Raw genomic sequence first — 21961 nt, forward strand, 5'->3', positions numbered from 1 at the left:
ATCTCTTCCCGCACCCTCTCACATCCCCTTTTCTTTGAGAATTGTCAGTCTGTTCCATTTCCATGCCCCTGATTCTATTCCATTCATCAATTTATTCTGTTCATCAGATTTTTTATTCATATGATATTTAGATTCACTTGTTGATATATATGTATTTGTTGCCACTTTGTTGTTCATAATTTTTTTTATCTTTACCTTTTTCTTCGTCTTCCTCTTCTTAAAGAATACCCTTCAGCATTTCATATAATACTGGTTTGGTGGTGATGAACTCCTTTAGCTTTTTCTTGTCTGTGAAGCTCTTTATCCGACCTTCAATTCTAAATGATAGCTTTGCTGGATAAAGTAATCTTGGTTGTAGGTTCTTGCTATTCATCACTTTGAATATTTCTTGCCACTCCCTTCTGGCCTACATAGTTTCTGTTGCGAAATCAGCTGACAGTCATATAGCACTCCCTTGTAGGTAACTAACTGTTTTTCTCTTGCTGCTTTTAAGATTCTCTCTTTGTCTTTTGCCCTTGGCATTTTAATTATGATGTGTCTTGGTGTGGTCCTCTTTGGATTCCTTTTGTTTGGGGTTCTCTGAGGTTCCTGGACTTGTAAGTCTATTTCTTTCACCAGGTAGGGATCATATTTCTGTCATATTTCTTCAAATAGTTTTTCAATATCTTGCTCTCTTTCTTCTTCTGGCACCCCCATAATTCAGATGCTGGTATGCTCGAAGTTGTCCCAGAGGCTTCTTACACTGTCTTCATATTTTTGGATACTTTTTTCTTTTTGATCTTTCAGTTGGGTGTTTTTTGCTTCTTTGTATTTCAAATATTTGGCTTGATTCTTGGGATCCTCTAGTCTGCTGTTGGATCTCTGCATATTATTCTTTATTTTAGTCAGTGTATGCTTACTTTCTAATTGGTCCTTTTTCATATCCTTGATGGTCTCACTAAATTTCTCGGAGGTTTCTAGAAGATTCTTGAGTAACCTTATAACCGTGGTTTTGAACTCTATATCCAGTAGTTTGCTTTCTTCCATTTCTTTCATTTGTAACATGTTTCTTTATCTCCACATTTTGGCTGCTTCTCTGTATTGATAAAGTGGCTTTGTGTGCTAGGTGCCCTATAGGGCCCAGTGGCTCAGCCTCCCTAATTACCTGAGTGGACACTCTTGGTGTACCCCTTTGTAAGCTGTGTGCACAGTGTTGTTGTAGTTAAGCCTTGATTGCTGTTGGTATCACTGGGAGGAATTGACCACCAGACCAATTGGCTGTGAGTACCAGCTGTGTCTACAATAGGAGAACTGCTGTTCTGGAGACACCCTTATGGGGAAGAACTTGCTTCAGTGGGGCTCTGGTGCTCACTGAGTCTGTCCCTTGAGTGTGTCACTTATGGATGTGAAGAGTTGTATTCTAGTATGGTCTCACACTGACCACTGGGTCCACTGGCTCTTGGATCTCCAAGGAGGTGAAAAGTCAGCCACTGCCTGAGGCCACCCAGGAGGAGCTACAGAGAGATCTGCAGATTCCTCCTCTTTGTTTGGGGTTTGGATGTGCCCAGATGAGGCACAGCTGTAAAGCAATGCAGGCTGCTGTGGAGCCCTAGGCCTTCTTTTGGAATCTTTGGCACTCTTTGACCCAGCAGCAGTTTGTTAGATTTTAGATTGCAAAAGAACAGGCCATTCATATGCAAAAGCCTCTCCTCACAGCTTGGGTGGGGTTGTAAATTGGGTGGGGCGGTGTCTCAGGCAATCACCTGGGCAGAGCAAATAGCAATGACTGCCAGTCAGCCTGACCTTGGAGAGGTCCCGGGTCTCTGTATCCCTTGGCCCCATGTAGGAGCAATGATCGCTGCAAGTACCTCTGCGAGAAAGCTGCCCTTGCATTCCTGTCCCGATCCCAGACAGTATAGTTTATCCCTGCATGAGTCTGGTTCCCCAGAGTCTTGCCCAGAACTGCAGTTCAGAGCAATCAGGAGCTTGTATCTCTCCCCCTCCCCGATTGAAAAAAAAAACCAGCGCACCCAGTTGCCAGCCCGTTTCTGTACTCGCCTCAGTAACTCTGCACTTCCACACCTCCACACATTCTACCAGTCTTAATGAGCTTTTCCCTTTCCTTCTAGTTGTAGAACTTCCAGTCAGCTAGCCTTCCCCTGGTTTTGAATGATATCCTTTTTGTCTTTTAGTTGTAGTTTTGATATGGTTGTGCAAGGCAGCAAGTACAGGTGTGTACCTATGCCGCCATCTTGGTTCCTCCGCCACTTTCATAATTTTTTTGTATTTGATCTTTTACAGTGTTATTATAAGCTGTCTGAGTGAACTTTTCTTTGGATTTAATCTGGTTATTGACCTGTGAGCTTCATGTATTTAGATGTCCATATCTCCTCTCAGATTTGGAAAGATTTCAGCCATTTTTAAATTTTATTTTTCAATTACAGTTCACATTTATTATTATTCTGTATTAGTTTCAGATGTACAACATATTGGTTAGACAATAATGTACTTTGCACAGTGATTCCCCCAATATTTCAAGTACTCACCTGGCCCCATACATAGTTATCATGATATTACTGATGATATCCCTTACTCAGACATTTTTTTTCTAATCATCTTTCCATTTCTTTCTCTTTTCTAGGACTTCAATAATAATAGTGTCATTTTGCTTGATGGTGACACATAATTAAAGTAAGATTTCTTTACTTTCCCCCTTTTTTTTCTTTTCTAACATGATAACTTCATATAACCTGTTGGTGAGTTCACATGTGTTGATTTTTTGCTTGATAAGTCTCATTTTGATGTTCTCTATTACATTTTTTAATTTTTTTTCAATATATTCTTTAGCTATGAGTTTCTGCTTGGTTCAATTTTATGATTTACATATCTTTATTAAACTTATAGTTTTGTATGTCTATTATCTTCCTGACTTAAATAATTTGTCTGTGTTATATTGTAACTCACTGAATTTCTTTATAACAATTATTTTAGCTTTTTTGTCCAGCAATTATTATATTTCATTTCTTTGTGATTGATTGCTGGAGAATTATTATTTCTCATTGGTACTATCATATTTCCTAGATTTTCCTATTTTTATTGATGTCTGAGCATTCCATGGAAGAGCCGCCTGTTCCAGACTTTACTGACTGTTTTGGGTAGGGAAAGACCTTTACTTATGGGTAGATACAAGCATGCTAGTTGAGTGGGGTGTGCTGGTTCTATCTGCTGGGACGGTCCAGTGGTGGTCTCCACATACAACTAGGTGATGTGAAGTCAGCATCAGCTAGATTGTAGGGGTTCTCAATGGCCAGTGCTGCAGGTGTTTGCAGTGGCATTAAGTACTATTGAAATATTAGGTGGTGAAGGCTGCAGGGGACCTCCTGAACCCTTTTTCTCACATGGCATAGCTGAAAAGACCTTATTCTCTCAAGGTCCAGCTTGTGCATGCCTTCTTAGTGGTGGTTGCATTGATGCCTGAATATGTGACTGCCTTTGGAGCACCCATGAAACCAAGAAAGTAGCACATGTCCCTGTGGAGCAATAGTGGTCCCAGAATCTGGAGCATTGGCTAGCCTGTCATTGCATTTTCTTTGTTACCTGAGATGCAGGTGCATATGGAGCATGCTTGTGTTTGGCAGATCTTGTAGCCCTGGTCTCAGGGAAACAAAACTGCAGCTCCTTCAGTAGTATCTCCCTATTTAAGAGGTCTACAGCAGTAATTCCTGTTGCTTATCTCAGTGGCAAAAACTGACAGTGTCTTCTAGAGAATTGGCTGCTGGGTTCCATGCTAACACTGAAGGTTAACACAGAAACTGCAGGGAGTCTGTGGTTGTCATGGTGACCAAGGTCTTCAGTGGTAAAAGTTTCGCATGCCCTCTATAGAGTAGGACACTGGAAACTATAATGGCACCCACTGTGTGTCTGATACTAATAACCTCTACACTTATTTTTTTGGTCCTAGTCATCTCCAAAGGTCTTGGCTGAGCTGATTTATCCAGTGATCTTTTCTGTGCAATAGTTTTCCATTTTTTTTTGTTGTTGTTGTTGAGGAAGTCTTAAAATGGATTATTGAGCCCTTTCAAGGTTATTTTTCTTTTTTTGGTGGATTGCTGCCTAATTGTTTGTATGTGAATGTGTGTATTAAGACTGGCATTTTCTGCTCTGCCATCTTGTGGATGTCACTTTTTCAGGTAATTTCAAGTGGAATCTTGAATTCACTAAAGTGCTTTAAATTTCCAAGCAATTTTGAGGGTTTTCTCCCCCATGATTATTTAAATAAATCCTCTCTTTTAGTGTAATGTGTAACTATTGCAGGGAATTTTCATAAAATATAAGCTTCAGTTGTTTTACTTATTCTAAAATTAAAAATTTGATTCAATGCCATGAAAATTAATTAATGGAGTTATAACTTTAATTGTTGAAGGTAATGAAATTAAGAAAACAGAGAATTTCAGATATAAATTATGGTAAATGAAGTTTTTACTGCAGTTTAATTAATGAAAAGTTATAGAAGGACTAAATAATATCACAGAACATGGTAATTTAGGAATGCTAAGCTTAAATAAACCTTGGGCAGCATCTTTCACTAATGTGTTCAGATTATGTATTCATTCTTGTATACCAACCAGCAATTCTTCATTAGTAGTAAGTACTAAGTAATAATTACTCAATAAATAATATCTTCTTAAATGTTATTATTTTTTAAAAATATATTTTATTGATTTTTTACAGAGAAGAAGGGAGTGGGATAGAGAGTTAGAAACATCGATGAGAGAGAAACATTGATCAGCTGCTTCCTGCACACCCCCTACTGAGGATGTGCCCGCAACCAAGGTACATGCCCTTGACCGGAATCGAACCTGGGACCCTTCAGTCAGCAGGCCGATGCTCTATCCACTTAGCCAAACCAGTTAGGGCTTAAATGTTATTTTTATCGTTTTCAGTGTTGGATCTTAAGAGGCTAATAAACTGATTTATCAAAGTAATGAACTGATTGTTAAAAACACGTTTATTGCCCTAGCCGGTTTGGCTCAGTGATTAGAGTGTAGGCCCAAGGACCAAAGGATCACAGTTTTGATTCCCAGTCAAGGGCATGTACCTTGGTTGCAAACTAGATCCCTGACCTGGGTCAGGGAGCATATGGGAGGTAACCAATCAATGAGTCACTGTCTCATCAATGTCTCTATCTCTCTTTCCCTCTTTCTAACCTTCCACTCTCTCTAAAAATCAATGGGATAATATCCTAGGGTGAGGATTTTTAAAAAATACACAAGTTTATTATTTAGCTTAAGCAAAAGGAATTATCTATGACATTAAATTAATGGTATCTGAATCCCAGCAACAACACAGCGCCGGTAACTAACTATTACGGAGCCAGCTCTGGGCAGTGAACTTCCACTGGACAGAGAGGCCCTATAGCCTCAGAGGCCAACCCCAGAACACTGTCACCCAGAGGCTGACCCACAAACTGACTATTTGCTAAACACAAAATAAGGCAGTCTGGGAAACAAATGCGGCCTGCTTTAAAATAAAGACTGTGGTTTACAACACAGAGGAACAGTGTATCGCAGGGAAACTATACACTCTCCTGAATACCTGGCAGGTCTAAGGCGAGCCACACTGAAGAATAGAAGAACCGAAGGACCTTCACTACTGCAATTTTTTTTTTCTTTTTTCAACTTTTAACTAAGAAACCAATTTTTTTTTCTTCTTTTTTCTTCTTTTTTTTTCTTCTTTTTCCATCACCTGATTTTACCCTTTTAATTACTACCTTCTTATTTTTAACCAGTATTATTACTGCTACCATTTTACCATTTTTAAAGTGCCATTTTATTTTCTCTTTATTTTATTTTGGGATTAGTGTTCTCCATTCTATTTTCATCATTATATTATTGGTTGTTTCTAGTTTGCATTCATCTCCAGGGAGCTGTTGCTGGAATTTGTTGGGATTAGTGGCTGTTCTATAGGAGTATTCTCCTCATATAAAAAGTCTCTTCCCCTCTTCCACTTCATTCTCTCTTTTCGCTCTTATTTTTTTTTCTTTTCTTTTCTTTTCTCGCTTTTATTTTCCCCCCTCCTTTTTCCAAATTTCATTTTTGCACTCCTTTTTTTGGTCTCTACTTTTCTTTTCTTTTTTTCTCTTTTATCTTTTTCTCTTCCTTCTTCCTTATCCCCTAATTCTCTTAATTCGGGTGGTCACCTTTATTTGGGGTTATTAATATCGTGAATATATTTGTGTATAGTGCCTGGTACGTGGTGCCTTGTTGTGTTGTATTTTGTGCCTTTAAATCAATGCAGCAGATCCAAGCAGCAGCAACCTCCTGAGCACCACACCCTCTGCTGAGGAACAGGAGCTGTACATGAAACCTCGCACCACCAGCCAGAAGAACCACCACACCTGTGAACAGCACCCACCAGAGGAGCTTCTGCCAACTGAAGAGCAGCTGCTACCGCAACCGCCCGAAGAGCAACCACAGACCAAGGAGTCACTGCCACCAAGGGAGCAACCACTGAACGACTCAACGTCTAGATATGTCAGTGAGATCAAACATGGGTAGACAAAGAAACCCCCAAAGGAAAGAGAATGAGGACTCTCCACAAAAGCAGCTAAGTAATACAGAGGCATGCAACATGACAGAAGAAGAATTCAGAATAAGGGTCCTAGAGTGCATAAACCGGATGGAGGAAAAAATCGACAACCTCTGCAAGAAGCAAGAAGAAACAGATGAAAAAATCGATAACATATGGAAGAAGCTAGAAGAAACAGATGAAAAAATCAACAACTTAAGTAAGACCCAAGAAGAAATGAAGAGTGATATAGCTGCAATGAAAAACTCCATTGAAAGTATAAACAGTAGACTAGGAGAAGTGGAGGACTGAATTAGTGAATTAGAAGACAAGGAAGCAAAACACACCCAAAATGTACTGCAATTGGAGAAAAAAATTAAAAGACAGGAGGAGAGCCTAAGGGAGCTTTGGGACAACATGAAACGGAACAACATAGGAATAATAGGGGTACCAGAACAGCAGAAGGATGAACAAGGATTAGAAAACCTATTAGAAGAAATAATATCAGAAAACTTCCCTGAGGTGGGGAAGAAAAAAGTCACACAAGTCCAGAGAGTCCCAAACAAGGTGAACCCGAAAAAACCCACACCAAGACACATCATAATTACCATGGCAAATGTTCAGGACAAAGAGAGAATCTTACAGGCTGCAAGAGAGAGACGGAAAGTTACATACAAGGGATCTCCCATTAGATTGTCAAATGACTTCTCAACAGAAACACATCAGGCCAGAAAAGAATGGACTGAAATTTACAAAGTGATGCAAAGCAAAGGACTGAATCCAAGAATACTCTATCCAGCAAGGCTATCATTCAAACTTGAAGGGGAAATAAGGAGCTTCACAGACAATAAAAAGGCTAAGGGAGTTTATCACCACCAAGCCAGCAATGCAAGGAATGCTAAAGGGACTGGTATAAAAATAAGAAATAAAAAGCTCAGAAAGAAAACAGCCACACAAAAAAAGAAATGGCTACAAACAAGTACCTTTCAATAATAACTTTAAACGTAAACGGACTAAATGCTCCAAACAAAAGACATCGAGTGGCTGAAAGGATAAAAAAAACATGACCCATACATCTGCTGTATACAAGAAACCCACCTCATTAGAAGGGACTCACACAGACTGAAAGTGAAAGGATGGAAAAATATCTTTCAGGCAAATGGAAAGGAAAAGAAAGCTGGGTAGCAATACTTATATCAGACAAAATAGACCTCAAAGTGAAGGCCATAACAAGAGATGAGGAAGGCCACTTCATAATACTAAAGGGATCAATACAACAAGAAGATATAACCCTGGTAAACATATATGCACCCAATGCAGGAGCACGCAAATTCATAAAAAAAACTCCTGGAAGATATCAAAGGAGAGATCGACAACAATAAGATCATAGTAGGGGACTTTAATACACCACTGACAGCACTGGATAAGTCCTATAGACAAACAATCAGCAAAGATACAGCAATCCTAAATGACTCACTAGATCAGATGGACTTAATAGACATCTTTTTTACACTTCACCCCAATGCCACAGAATATACATTCTGCTCAAGTGCTCATAACACATATTCAAAAATAGACCATATATTGGGTCACAAGCAAAGTATCCCCAAATTCAAGAAGATTGAAATCATAAAAAGCGTCTTCGCAGACCATGATGGCATAATATTAGAAATAAACTACAATAAAAACAAACCAAAATACTCAAACACCTGGAAGCTGAATAGCATGCTATTAAATATTGATTGGGTTACCAATGAAATCAAAGAAGAAATTCAAAACATCCTGGAAACTAATGACAATGAAAACACAACAATCCAAAACCTATGGGACACAATGAAAGCAGTCCTGAGAGGGAAGTTTATAGATCTACAGGCCTATCTCAAAAAACAAGAAAAAATGGTAGTAAATCATCTAACTCTACAACTCAAAGAATTAGAAAGACAGCAAAAAGAAAACCCCAGAGTGAGCAGAAGGAAGGAGATAATAAAGATTAGAGCAGAAATAAATGACATAGAGACCAAAAAAAAAACAATACAGAAAGTCAATGAAACCAAGAGCTGGTTCTTTGAAAGGATAAACAAGATTGATAAACCTCTAGCCAGACTCACCAAGAAGCAGAGAGAGAGGACCCAAATAAATAAAATCAGAAACGATAGAGGCGAAATAACAACAGACCCCACAGAAATACAAATGATTGTTAAAAAATACTATGGACAGCTCTACTCCAACAAACTAGACAACTTGGAGGAAATGGACAAATTCCTAGAAATACAACATTCCAAAACTCAATCAGGAAGAATCTAAAAATCACAACAGGCCAATAGCTATGGAAGAAATTGAAGCAGTCATCAAAAAGCTTCCATCAAACAAAAGCCCAGGACCAGACGGCTTCACAGGGGAGTTTTACCAAACATTCAAGGAAGAACTAAAACCTATCCTCCTCAGACTACTACAAAAAATTCAAGAGGAAGGAACACTTCCAAGCTCATTCTATGAAGCCAGCATCACCCTAATACCAAAACCAGGTAAAGACAACACAATGAAAGAGAATTACAGGCCAATATCCCTCATGAACATAGATGCCAAAATCCTCAACAAAATCTTAGCAAATCGGATCCAGCAGTACATCAGAAAGATCATACACCATGACCAAGTAGGATTTATCCCAGAGATGCAAGGATGGTACAATGTCCGCAAATCAATAAACGTGATACATCACATAAACAAATTGAAAGAAAAAAAACCACATGGTCATATCAATTGATGCAGAAAAAGCATTTGACAAAATTCAACACCCATTTTTGATAAAAACTCTCAGCAAGGTGGGAGTAGAAGGATCATACCTCAACATAATAAAAGCCATATATGACAGGCCCACAGCCAACATCATACTCAATGGACAAAAACTAACACCATTTCCCCTAAGAACAGGAAAAAGACAGAGATGCCCACTCTCTCCACTCCTGTTCAACATAGTACTGGAAGTGTTAGCCATTGTAATTCGGCAAGAAGAAGAAATAAAGGCATCCAAATTGGAAAAGAGGAAGTAAAACTGTCCTTATTTGCAGACGACATGATAGACATGATATTATACATACAAAACCCTAGAGACTCCACCAAAAAGCTACTAGACTTAATACATGAATTTGGCAATGTAGCAGGATACAAAATTAACCCCAAGAAATCGGAGGCATTTCTATACACCAATAGTGAACTTTCAGAGAGATTATAAAAACAATCCCGTTTACCATCGCACCAAAAAAATTAAGCTACCTAGAAATAAACTTAACTAAAGAGGTAAAAGACCTCTACTCAGAAAACTACAGGACATTGAAAAAAGATATAGAGGAAGACATAAACAGATGGAAGAACATACCGTGTTCATGGATTGGTAGAATCAACTTCATTAAAATGTCCATACTACCCAAAGCAATCTATAAATTCAACGCACTTCCCATTAAAATACCAACGGCATACTTCAGAGATCTAGAACGAACTTTCCAAAAATTCATCTGGAATAAAAGAAGACCCCGAATAGCTGCAGCAATCCTGAAAAAGAACAAAGTAGGTGGGATCTCAATACCAGATATCAAGTTGTATTACAAAGCCACTGTTCTCAAAACTGCCTGGTACTGGCACAAGAATAGGCATATAGATCAATGGAATAGAATAGAGAGCCCAGAAATCGGCCCGAACCAATATGCTCAATTAATATTTGACAAAGGAGGCAAGAACATACAATGGAGCCAAGATAGTCTCTTCAATAAATGGTGTTGGGAAAATTGGACAGATATATGCAAGAAAATGAAACTAGACCACCAACTTACTCCATACACAAAAATAAACTCAAAATGGATAAAGGACTTAAATGTATGACAGGAAACCATAAAAATTCTAGAAGAATCCAAAGGCAAAAAAAGCTCAGACATATGCCGAAGCAATTTCTTCACTGATACAGCTCCTAGGGCACTTGAAACTAAAGAGAAAATGAACAAATGGGACTACATCAAAATAAAAAACTTCTGCACAGCAAAAGAAACCATCAACAAAACAACGAGAAAACCCACTGTGTGGGAAAACATATTTGCCAATGTCATATCTGATAAGGGCCTAATCTCCAAAATTTATAGGGAACTCATACAACTTAACAAAAGGAAGATAAACGATCCAATCAAAAAATGGGCAAAGGACCTAAATAGACACCTTTCAAAAGAGGACATTCAGAAAGCCAAGAGACATATGAAAACATGCTCAAAGTCACTAATCATCCGAGAGATGCAAATCAAACCAACAATGAGGTACCATCTCACACCTGACAGACTGGCTATCATCAACAAATCAACAAACGACAAGTGCTGGAGAGGATGTGGAGAAAAAGGAACACTTGTGCACTGCTGGTGGGAATGCAGACTGGTGCAGCCACTATGGAAGACAGTATGGAGTCTCCTTAAAAAACTGAAAATGGAACTCCCATTTGACCCTGTGATCCCACTTCTAGGAATATATCCCAAGAAACCAGAAACACCAATCAGAAAGGATATATGCACCCCTATGTTCATAGCAGCACAATTCACCATAGCTAAGATCTGGAAACAGCCTAAGTGCCCATCAGTAGATGAATGGATTAGAAAACTGTGGTACATCTACACGATGGAATACTATGCTGCTCTAAAAAGGAAGGAACTCTTACCATTTGCAACGTCATGGATGGAACTGGAGAGCATTATGCTAAGTGAAATAAGCCAGTCAATGAAGGAAAAATACCACATGATCTCACTCATTCATGGATAATAGAGACCATTATAAACTTTTGAACAATAATAGATACAGAGGCAGAGCTGCCTCAAACAGATTGTCAAACTGTAGCGGGAAGGCTGGGGCGGGTTGGGGGGCAGGAGGGAGGGGGTAAGAGATCAACTAAAGGACTTGTATGCATGCATATAAGCATAACCAATGGACATAGGACACTGGGGGATAGGGGAGGCTAGGGGACTGTCTAGGGCGGGGGGATAAAATGGACACATATATAATACCCTTTGTAATACTTTAAGCAATAAAAAAAAAGAATAAAGCTAGCAGCCGAAAAAAAATAAATAAATTAATGGTATCGATTATATCTAATTTATTTCAGTTTTGTTTGTAATTAATGTTTAAAATTGTTTTATAATTTTTGCAATATTCATGTAAAAGTTATAAAATAAGGAATATATACTGTATTGAGTACTAACGGTATATGAAAAATCATTTAAATATATGTTAGGGGTCAATAATATTGGCTTTTGAAAGAGACCATTTTTGAAGTTTGAAAAGACTTGGTGTATCAATTAATACCTTGGTTTCTGGACTTATATAGATTTCACGTTCTAATCATTGTTTTATACTCGCTAGTTGTGTGACCTTGGAAAAGTTACTTTACCTTTTGTAACTCTCAATTTCCTCATGCATGAAATGGGAGTAATTATAGTACTGATCTCACAGGGCTGTTGTAAAGATTAAGTATTATAATGTATGTAAAGTACTTTTCAGAGTGGCACATTATAAACATTAAAATATGTGATCCTGAATTTAACCTCAAAATTTCTGTCCAGAGCCACTACAAATCTATTGGGAGTGGTTCTTCAGTTGAAACCTACTTTCCATTTTCACATTAGTTGTCATATCCATGCCAATGAATAAATAATACTCAGAGCCAGTGATTTAATTAAGAAAGCCCTATTATGTGTGATTATGGCAGTTATATATAGTAATCTTTATGCCTGATCTATACTGCTGCACTTTAACATTTACTTGGATTAATCTACAAAAAATATGTTGCTATAAACACTGTTTTGCATGTGACAAGATTTTTTATCTTTAAATAATAAACCTATGATTAATTTTCCAGCAATATACCAAGCTAAATAACTTTAAAATCTGTCCTCCACCATACATTTAGAAATATGGATTTAATATATAGTCCTCCATATAAAATCCCATATGATAAAGAAATGCCTTTAGACCCCAAATAGAAAGAAAACTCAAAGCCAGTAGAGTAAATATGAATAGAAGCTTCAGCTGCCATGGGGGAAGTTGATTGGTCCCAGTAATCAAGGAGTGTGAGTTTCAGTGATCTCAGGTTGACAGAATGTGGATAATTGAAATTAAGATTTCTACCTAAAGCCATAAATCATATAGAGCATCAATCTCAATAAGCATAAACTATAAACACACTATTCACCAGTACAATCAAAGGTAACAAGGGAGTTTGTTGTTTTATTTACTGCACGGAGTCACAAATCAGTAACTTTCTCCAAAAATTCCTAACAATAGTCTGCCTTCACATGGTTTGGGATTGTGAATGTAGATTATCTGCAAGGTACCGCCAATAAGTTAACATAAAACTTTCCTCAGACTGTGCGAGCAGCCCACCCCGGTCCAAGGAGCAACCCACCCATGACAGAGGGGCAGCAGCCACACAGCTTGCACCCATCCAAGGAGCAGCAGCCACGCAAGCAGCCTGCCCTCATCCGAGGAGCAGCAGCTGCAAACAACCTATACCCATCAGAGGAGCAGCAGCCCACCCCTGTAAGAAGCCTACCCCCATCCAAGGATCAGCAGTGGTGTTAGCAGCCCACCTCCATTTGAGGAGCAGCAACTGTGTGAGGGGCCACCCCATCCAAGAAGCAGCAGCCTCGTGCACAGCTCACTCCTGTCCAAAGAACACCAGCCTCGTGAGCAGCCCGCCCCCGTCTGAGGAGCAGCAGCTCTGCAAGCAGTCCGCCCCCATTCAAGAAGCAGCAGCTGCACAAGCAGCCCACCCCACTCCAAGGAGCAGCAGTTACAGGAACAGCCCACCAACTACAGAGGAGTAGCAGAGTCTGGCAGACTAGGCTCTCTGGGACAGGGAGAGACTACCACCACTGCGGAAACTCCCCGGACTGCCAGACTCGGGCATGGAGCCCACACCATCTTAAAGGGGAGAGTGGCCTCTTCTAAGAACTCATCAGCACCACCAAACAGACAAGCCTTGGACACTGCCTGTGACCCCGCGGCCACTCGAGCCAAAATCCTGCAGCCACACCCACAGACTCGCAGACCCTGGGATCTCCACCTCCAAATGAACACATGCCCGCAGCAGTAAGTGCAGCTTCCCCATCCCCAGCGGCAGACCTCCAACACTGCATTCACATGTCTCTAGCACGCAGGTCTCTGAGGCACACAACTCCATAGACTTCTCTTGGGAGTCATGTGAGCCCCAACTGGGTGTGATTTTGTATATACACAGACGCACTGCCCCCCAGTAAAAATTCTGAATTCCCTCTGCCTGAATAACCGCCCACACACACCCAGCTGCAACTTCAGCGCCAGGGCCCCTCAGAGTGCATCAGAGCTTAGTGCCTGGCAAATGCACTGCCACAGTTGCTCACTCCCCCTGAGCCCATCTATCCACAGGGCACTTTGGGAAGCTGCACTGAGCCTCCGCTGGGTCCAATCTTGGACAAATAGGGACGCACTCCCCTAGGCAGTAGAAATTGTGAGTTCACCCATCCTAGATACCTGCCCAAAGATGCCTCTATTAAGCATGCCAGGGCCCTTCAGAGTGTTTCAGTGCGCCTTCGCTAGCAAACTCACAGCAAGTGCTCCTGTGTGCCACAACTGGGAACGCACACCTATCCACCACAGGTGCATCAGCAAAACTGAGTTTCCCCACCCCACAGCTGCAGCACTCTGGACACTACAGTTGCATGCTTTTCTAGCATGCAGATCTCCCAAGACCACCGCTCCGCAGACAGCCCTGGGGCCCCACTGTAAGCCCCACTGGACAAGCACTTAAACAAATAGGGGTGCACTGCTGGGCAGTAGAAATGCTGAATTCCCTCTTCTGGGACACCTGCCCACAGACACTGCAATCCAGTGGCTTCATTGCCAGGGTCCTTCAGAGTGTGTCAGTACACCCTATGAACTGCCACTGGGATCACGTGTATCCAACCATGGAGGCAGCAGCAAAAGCTGAGTCTGCCCACCCCTCAACTACAGAACTCTGGACACCACATGCTGGGGTCCAACCCCAGCAGGTCCAGGGTCCCCAAAGGTGTGGACAGAGTCGGCAAAGAAGGAATGACATGGAGGCAGCGTTCAGGTGATCATCATAGCCAGGTTTCATAGCCAGGTTCAGTCACCAGGTTCTAGTCAGGTTCTCTTGCCATGTTCTATCCAGGTCCTGTAGCCAGGTTCTGTCTCTAGGTTCTTCAGCCAAGTTCTGTAGCCAGGTTCTGTCCAGGATCTTTTGCCATGTTCTCTCGCTAGGTTCTGTCTCTAGGTTCTGTGTCTAGGACCTAGGTTCTGTGTCCTGTTGTCTTGTTACATCTGTATTTATACCAGTTGATTCCAATCCTATCAATCTCTATTCCAAAGGTTAAGGCGTTTCTTATCTCCATTCCAGGGAGTAAATATTATGTAGCTTAAGCATGATTGTTCGTAGTTAAAAGTGATTAACTACCCTCTTGGCACTTGGTTTTATTCCCTCCCTAACTTCAGGGGAAAATCCCTACCTGGGGAAAGAACCTTTTTCGTAGAGGTGACCTTGGTTAAAACACTTAGCGCCAAGAAGGGGAGCAAACACATCAAGAACAGTATGCCATCTATGCCAGGTCCCTTGAAACATATGCTGTGCAGATGTTTCTTCCCTGCAGTGACGGTGTCAAGCAGCAAGGATGGACTGGCTCCTGGCAACCACAGTCACACCTTTCCAGAATGCAGGCCTCCTGAGCCCCAACACCCCGACAGACGGTTCTTGGGTGCCACTGTGAGTCCCCACTGGGCATGCGTGATTTCAACCAAGGACGCAAGACAGCAAAAATTGAGACACCTCCGCCACGGTTGCTGACTTTTAGACACCTCAGTTGAGCCTTACTAGCTCACAGGCCTACATCAAGAGAACCCAAATAGTTCAAGTAGGGAGCTACACTAGACTACCAAGCCCAGGAGACCTGAGAGACCACACCAGTAGCACCATACCCAAAAGAAACTGGGTAGCAAAGCAATCGGAGCTACAATTAAAACATTACAGCAAAACATGGGAAGACAAAAAAGCAATCCACAAAGGAAAGAAAAAGAGAAATCACCAGAAAGGGAGTTAAATGAAATTGAGGCTACTAACTTACCAGAGAAAGAATTCAGAGTAATGTTTATAAGGATGCTCAAACAACTGCATGACAAATGCACACAACTCAATGAGAATTATAAGGAGCTGAATGAGAATGTCACCAACATGAAAAGGAACCAAGAGGGAATGAAGAACTACATAGCTTCAATAAAGAACACAATGGAAGGCTTAAACAGCAGACTAGACGAGGCAGAGGACCGCGTCAGCGAATTACAAGACAAAGTAGGAAAAAACACAGGAGCAACTGGAAAAAAAAAAAAAACACCTTAAAAAGCAAGAGGAAAGCCTAAGGGAACTTTGGGACAATGAAAAATGAAAGAACATTTGTTTAATAGGGGTACCAGAAGGAGAGGAGGAGAAACATGGAACAGAAAATTTGTTTGAAGAAATAATGACAGAAAACTTAACTGATGCTGGCAAGAAAAAAACTACACAAGTCCGAGAAGCACATAGAGTGCCAAACAAGATGAACTCCAAAAGACCAATACCAAGACACATCATGATTAAATTGGAAAATACCAATGACAAAGTAAAAATCTTAAAAGCTGCCAGAGAGAAACAGAAAGTTACCTACAAGGGATCTCCTAATAGAATATCAGCTGACTTCTCAACAGAAACACACCAGGCCAGAGTGAATGGAATGAAATATACAAAGTGATGCGAAGCAAGGGAATGAATCCAAGAATACTATACCCAGCAAGGCTATCATTCAAAATTGAAGGTGGAATTAGGAGCTTCACAGACAAAAAAGGGCTAAGAGAGTTTATTACCACCAAACCAGCAATGCAGGAAATGGTAAAGGGACTGCTGTAAAAAGAAGAAACAGAAAGACAAGAAGAAAAACAAACATTAAGAATAAAAATGGGAGAACCAAGATGGCGGCAATATAGGCAGACGTGTCCCAGGTCGTGTCCCGGAGCAAATGGAGCGAGCAGCTGAAGCTAGTAACACTCACACCGAATTGGCGAAATTGCTCAGCTGGTGAGAGGGTTTGCAGCCTGGAAGAGCAGAACTCCCCTGGAAAGGTAAAAAAAAAACCAGGGATTTGGGCAGGAAAGTTTGCCAGACCTCTGAGCCCAGAGAGTCGGAGGGAGACCGCGCGGCAGACAGCCGCGTCCCTCGGGACAGGCAGAGCCCCTGACGGGGGAAAGGAGAACTGCGGGATTCCTGGTGCCCCCAGGGAAATTGAGAGCTGGGTTCTGTGATCACGGAGGACTGAGCCTAAAGGGGGCAGCCTGAAGAGCTGACCTGACCATGCAGTCCCGGTAAGAGAAGAAGCTTACAGAAACCAAGCCTTCCCCGTTTCCGCGGCCGGCATTTGTTTGTTTGTTTACACTGAATCCTGTTCATGGGACATTTCGGATACAGACACTCACCTGTGCTGAAGAGAGGGAGAGTGTGCTGAGGAGTGGAATCTGGGGAGAGACTGGGGAGAGAGGGGGAGCCGGGAGAGGTGGCAGCGAATTGAGTGCTGAGACATCCCTGAGCCCAAGACTGGGGCAGCCATTCTCTCCAGAGAGTGAGGCTCCTCCCCCCGGCCCCCAGGCAAGGAGCACAGCCACACCCAGATTCCATCCTGTACGAGATCAAGGATTAAGATAACCTGATCAGTCCCTGGGAGTTAACAGGGTCTGGCCTACAGGGGAATTTTCAATCCCAGCAACAACATAGCACCGGTAACTAACTATTACGCAGTCAGCTCTGGGCAGTGAACTTCCACTGGACAGAGAGGCCCTATAGCCTCAGAGGCCAACCCCAGAACACTGCCACCCAGAGGCTGACCCACAAACTGACTCTTTGCTAAACACAAAATAAGGCAGTCTGGGAAATAAATGCGGCATGCTTTAAAATAAGGACTGTGGTTTACAACACAGAGGAACAGTATATCGCAGGGAAACTCAACACTCTCCTGAATACCTGGAAGGTCTAAGGCGAGCCACACTGAAGAATAGAAGAAACGAAGGACCTTCACTACTGCAATTTTTTTTTTCTTTTTTCACTTTTTAACTAAGAAACCAATTTTTTTTCACTTTTTTTTCTGTTCTTTTTTTTTTCTTTTCTTCTTTTTCCATCACCTGATTTTACCCTTTTAATTACTACCTTCTTATTTTTAACCAGTATTATTACTGCTACCATTTTACCATTTTTTAAAGTGCCATTTTATTTTTTCTTTATTTTATTTTGGGATTAGTGTTCACCATTCTATTTTCATCGTTATATTATTGGTTGTTTCTAGTTTGCATTCATCTCCAGGGAGCTATTGCTGGAATTTGTTGGGATTAATGGCTGTTCTATAGGAGTATTCTCCTCATATAAAAAGTCTCTTCCCCTCTTCCCCTTCATTCTCTCTTTTCGCTCTTTTTTTTTCTTTTCTTTTCTCGCTTTTATTTTCCCCCTTCCTTTTTCCCAATTTCATTTTTGCACTCCCTTTTTTTGGTCCCTACTTTTCTTTTCCTTTCTCTCTTTTATCTTTTTCTCTTCCTTCTTCCTTATCCCCTAATTCTCTTAATTCAGGTGGTCACCTTTAATTGGGGTTATTAATATCGTGAATATATTTGTGTATAGTGCCTGGTACGTGGTGCCTTGTTGTGTTGTATTTTGTGCCTTTAAATCAACGCAGCAGATCCAAGCAACAGCAACCTCCTGAGCACCTCATCCTCTGCTGAGGAACAGCAGCTGTACGTGAAACCTCGCCCCACCAGCCGGAAGAGCCACCACACCTGTGAACAGCACCCACCAGAGGAGCTGCTGACAACTGAAGAGCAGCTGCTACCGCAACCGCCCGAAGAGCAACCACAGACCAAGGAGTCACTGCCACCAAGGGAGCAACCACTGAACAACTCAACGTCTAGATATGTCAGTGAGATCAAACATGGGTAGACAAAGAAACCCCCAAAGGAAAGAGAAGGAGGACTCTCCAGAAAAGCAGCTAAGTAATACAGAGGCATGCAACATGACAGATAAAGAATTCAGAATAAGGATCCTAGAGTGCATAAACCGGATGGAGGAAAAAATCGACAGCCTCTGCAAGAAGCAAGAAGAAACAGATGAAAAAATCGATAACATATGGAAGAAGCTAGAAGAAACAGATGAAAATATCGATAACATATGGAAGAAGCTAGAAGAAACAGATGAAAAAATCAACAACCTAAGTAAGACCCAAGAAGAAATGAAGAGTGATATAGCTGCAATGAAAAACTCCATTGAAAGTATCAACAGTAGACTAGGAGAAGCGGAGGACCGAATTAGTGAATTAGAAGACAAGGAAGCAAAACACACCCAAAATGTACTGCAATTGGAGAAAAAAATTAAAAGACAGGAGGAGAGCCTAAGGGAGCTTTGGGACAACATGAAACGAAACAACATACGAATAATAGGAGTACCAGAACAACAGAAGGATGAACAAGAATTAGAAAACCTACTCGAAGAAATAATATCAGAAAACTTCCCTGAGGTGGGGAAGAAAAAAGTCACACAAGCCCAGGGAGTCCCAAACAAGGTGAACCCGAAAAGACCCACACCAAGACACATCATAATCACCATGGCAAATGTTCAGGACAAAGAGAGAATCTTACAGGCTGCAAGAGAGAGACGGAAAGTTACATACAAGGGATCTCCCATTAGATTGTCAAACGACTACTCAACAGAAACACAATAGGCCAGAAAAGAATGGACTGAAATTTACAAAGTGATGCAAAGCAAAGGACTGAATCCAAGAATACTCTATCCAGCAAGGCTATCATTCAAACTTGAAGGGGAAATAAGAAGCTTCACAGACAATAAAAAGGCTAAGGGAGTTTGTCACCACCAAGCCAGCATTGCAAGGAATGCTAAAGGGACTGATATAAAAATAAGAAATAAAAAGCTCAGAAAGAAAACAGCCACACAAAAAAAGAAATGGCTACAAACAAGTACCTTTCAATAATAACTTTAAACGTAAACGGACTAAATGCTCCAACCAAAAGACATCGAGTGGCTGAATGGATAAAAAAAACATGACCCATACATCTGCTGTCTACAAGAAACCCACCTCATTAGAAGGGACTCACACAGACTGAAAGTGAAAGGATGGAAAAATATCTTTCGGGCAAATGGAAAGGAAAAGAAAGCTGGGGTAGCAATACTTATATCGGACAAAATAGACCTCAAAGTGAAGGCCTTAACAAGAGATAAGGAAGGCCACTTCATAATAATAAAGGGATCAATACAACAAGAAGATATAACCCTGGTAAACATATATGCACCCAATGTAGAAGCACCCAAATTCATAAAAAAACTCCTGGAAAATATCAAAGGAGAGATCGACAACAATACAATCATAGTAGGGGACTTTAATACACCATTGACAGCACTGGATAAGTCCTATAGACAAACAACCAGCAAAGATATAGCAATCCTAAATGACTCACTAGATCAGATGGACTTAATAGACATCTTCAGAACACTTCACCCCAAAGCCAGAGAATATACGTTCTTCTCAGGTGCTCATGGGACATATTAAAAAATAGACCACATATTGGGTCACAAGCAAAGTATCCCCAAATTCAAGAAGATTGAAATCATAAAAAGCGTCTTCGCAGACCATGATGGCATAATATTAGAAATAAACTACAATAAAAACAACCCAAAATACTCAAACACCTGGAAGCTGAATAGCATGCTATTAAATATTGATTGGGTTACCAATGAGATCAAAGAAGAAATTAAAAACATCCTGGAAACTAATGACAATGAAAACACAACAATCCAAAACCTATGGGACACATTGAAAGCAGTCCTGAGAGGGAAGTTTATAGCTCTACAGGCCTATCTCAAAAAACAAGAAAAAATGGTAGTAAATCATCTAACTCTACAACTCAAAGAATTAGAAAGACAGCAACAAGAAAAGCCCAGAGTGAGCAGAAGGAAGGAGATAATAAAGATTAGAGCAGAAATAAATGACATAGAGACAAAAAAAACAATACAGAAAATCAATGAAACCAAGAGCTGGTTCTTTGAAAGGATAAACAAGATTGATAAACCTCTAGCCAGACTCACCAAGAAGCAGAGAGAGAGGACCCAAATAAATAAAATCAGAAAGGATAGAGGCGAAATAACAACAGACCCCACAGAAATACAAATGATTGTTAAAAAATACTATGGACAGCTTTACTCCAACAAACTAGACAACCTGGAGGAAATGGACAAATTCTTAGAAAAATACAACATTCCAAAACTCAATCAGGAAGAATCTAAAAATCTCAACAGGCCAATAACTATGGAAGAAATTGAAGCAGTCATCAAAAAGCTTCCATCAAACAAAAGCCCAGGACCAGATGGCTTCACAGGGGAGTTTTACCAAACATTCAAGGAAGAACTAAAACCTATCCTCCTCAGACTACTACAAAAAATTCAAGAGGAAGGAACACTTCCAAGCTCATTCTATGAAGCCAGCATCACCCTAATACCAAAACCAGGTAAAGACAACACAATGAAAGAGAATTACAGGCCAATATCCCTCATGAACATAGATGCCAAAATCCTCAACAAAATCTTAGCAAATCGGATCCAGCAGTACATCAGAAAGATCATACACCATGACCAAGTAGGATTTATCCCAGGGATGCAAGGATGGTACAATATCCGCAAATCAATAAACGTGATACATCACATAAACAAATTGAAAGAAAAAAACCACATGGTCATATCAATTGATGCAGAAAAAGCATTTGACAAAATTCAACACCCATTTTTGATAAAAACTCTCAGCAAGGTGGGAGTAGAAGGATCATACCTCAACATAATAAAAGCCATATATGACAGGCCCACAGCCAACATCATACTCAACGGACAAAAACTAACACCATTTCCCCTAAGAACAGGAACAAGACAGGGATGCCCCCTCTCACCACTCCTGTTCAACATAGTACTGGAAGTGTTAGCCATTGCAATTCGGCAAGAAGAAGAAATAAAAGGCATCCAAATTGGAAAAGAGGAAGTAAAACTGTCCTTATTTGCAGACGACATGATATTATACATACAAAACCCTAGAGATTCCATCAAAAAGCTACTAGACTTAATACATGAATTTGGCAATGTAGCAGGATACAAAATTAACCCCAAGAAATCTGAGGCATTTCTATACACCAATAGTGAACTTTCAGAAAGAGAGATTATAAAAACAATCCCGTTTACCATTGCACCAAAAAAATTAAGCTACCTAGGAATAAACTTAACTAAAGAGGTAAAAGACCTCTACTCAGAAAACTACAGGACGTTGAAAAAAGACAT

At 40.6% G+C, this 21961-nt stretch overlaps 1 protein-coding gene across 1 annotated transcript in view; it reads left to right on the forward strand.

Annotated features, from left to right (window-relative positions):
- The first annotated feature begins 15239 nt into the window (after positions 1–15239).
- CYLC1 (cylicin 1) overlaps positions 15240–21961 on the forward strand; it is a 123885-nt gene continuing 117163 nt past the window's right edge. The window contains exon 1 of the mRNA XM_059679766.1: positions 15240–15331. Coding sequence (XP_059535749.1) covers positions 15240–15331 — 92 coding nt within the window. The remainder of the gene's footprint in view (positions 15332–21961) is intronic.

This window comes from Myotis daubentonii, chromosome X, assembly GCF_963259705.1.
Source record: "Myotis daubentonii chromosome X, mMyoDau2.1, whole genome shotgun sequence".
In the NCBI taxonomy this organism is placed as follows: Eukaryota; Metazoa; Chordata; class Mammalia; order Chiroptera; family Vespertilionidae; genus Myotis; species Myotis daubentonii.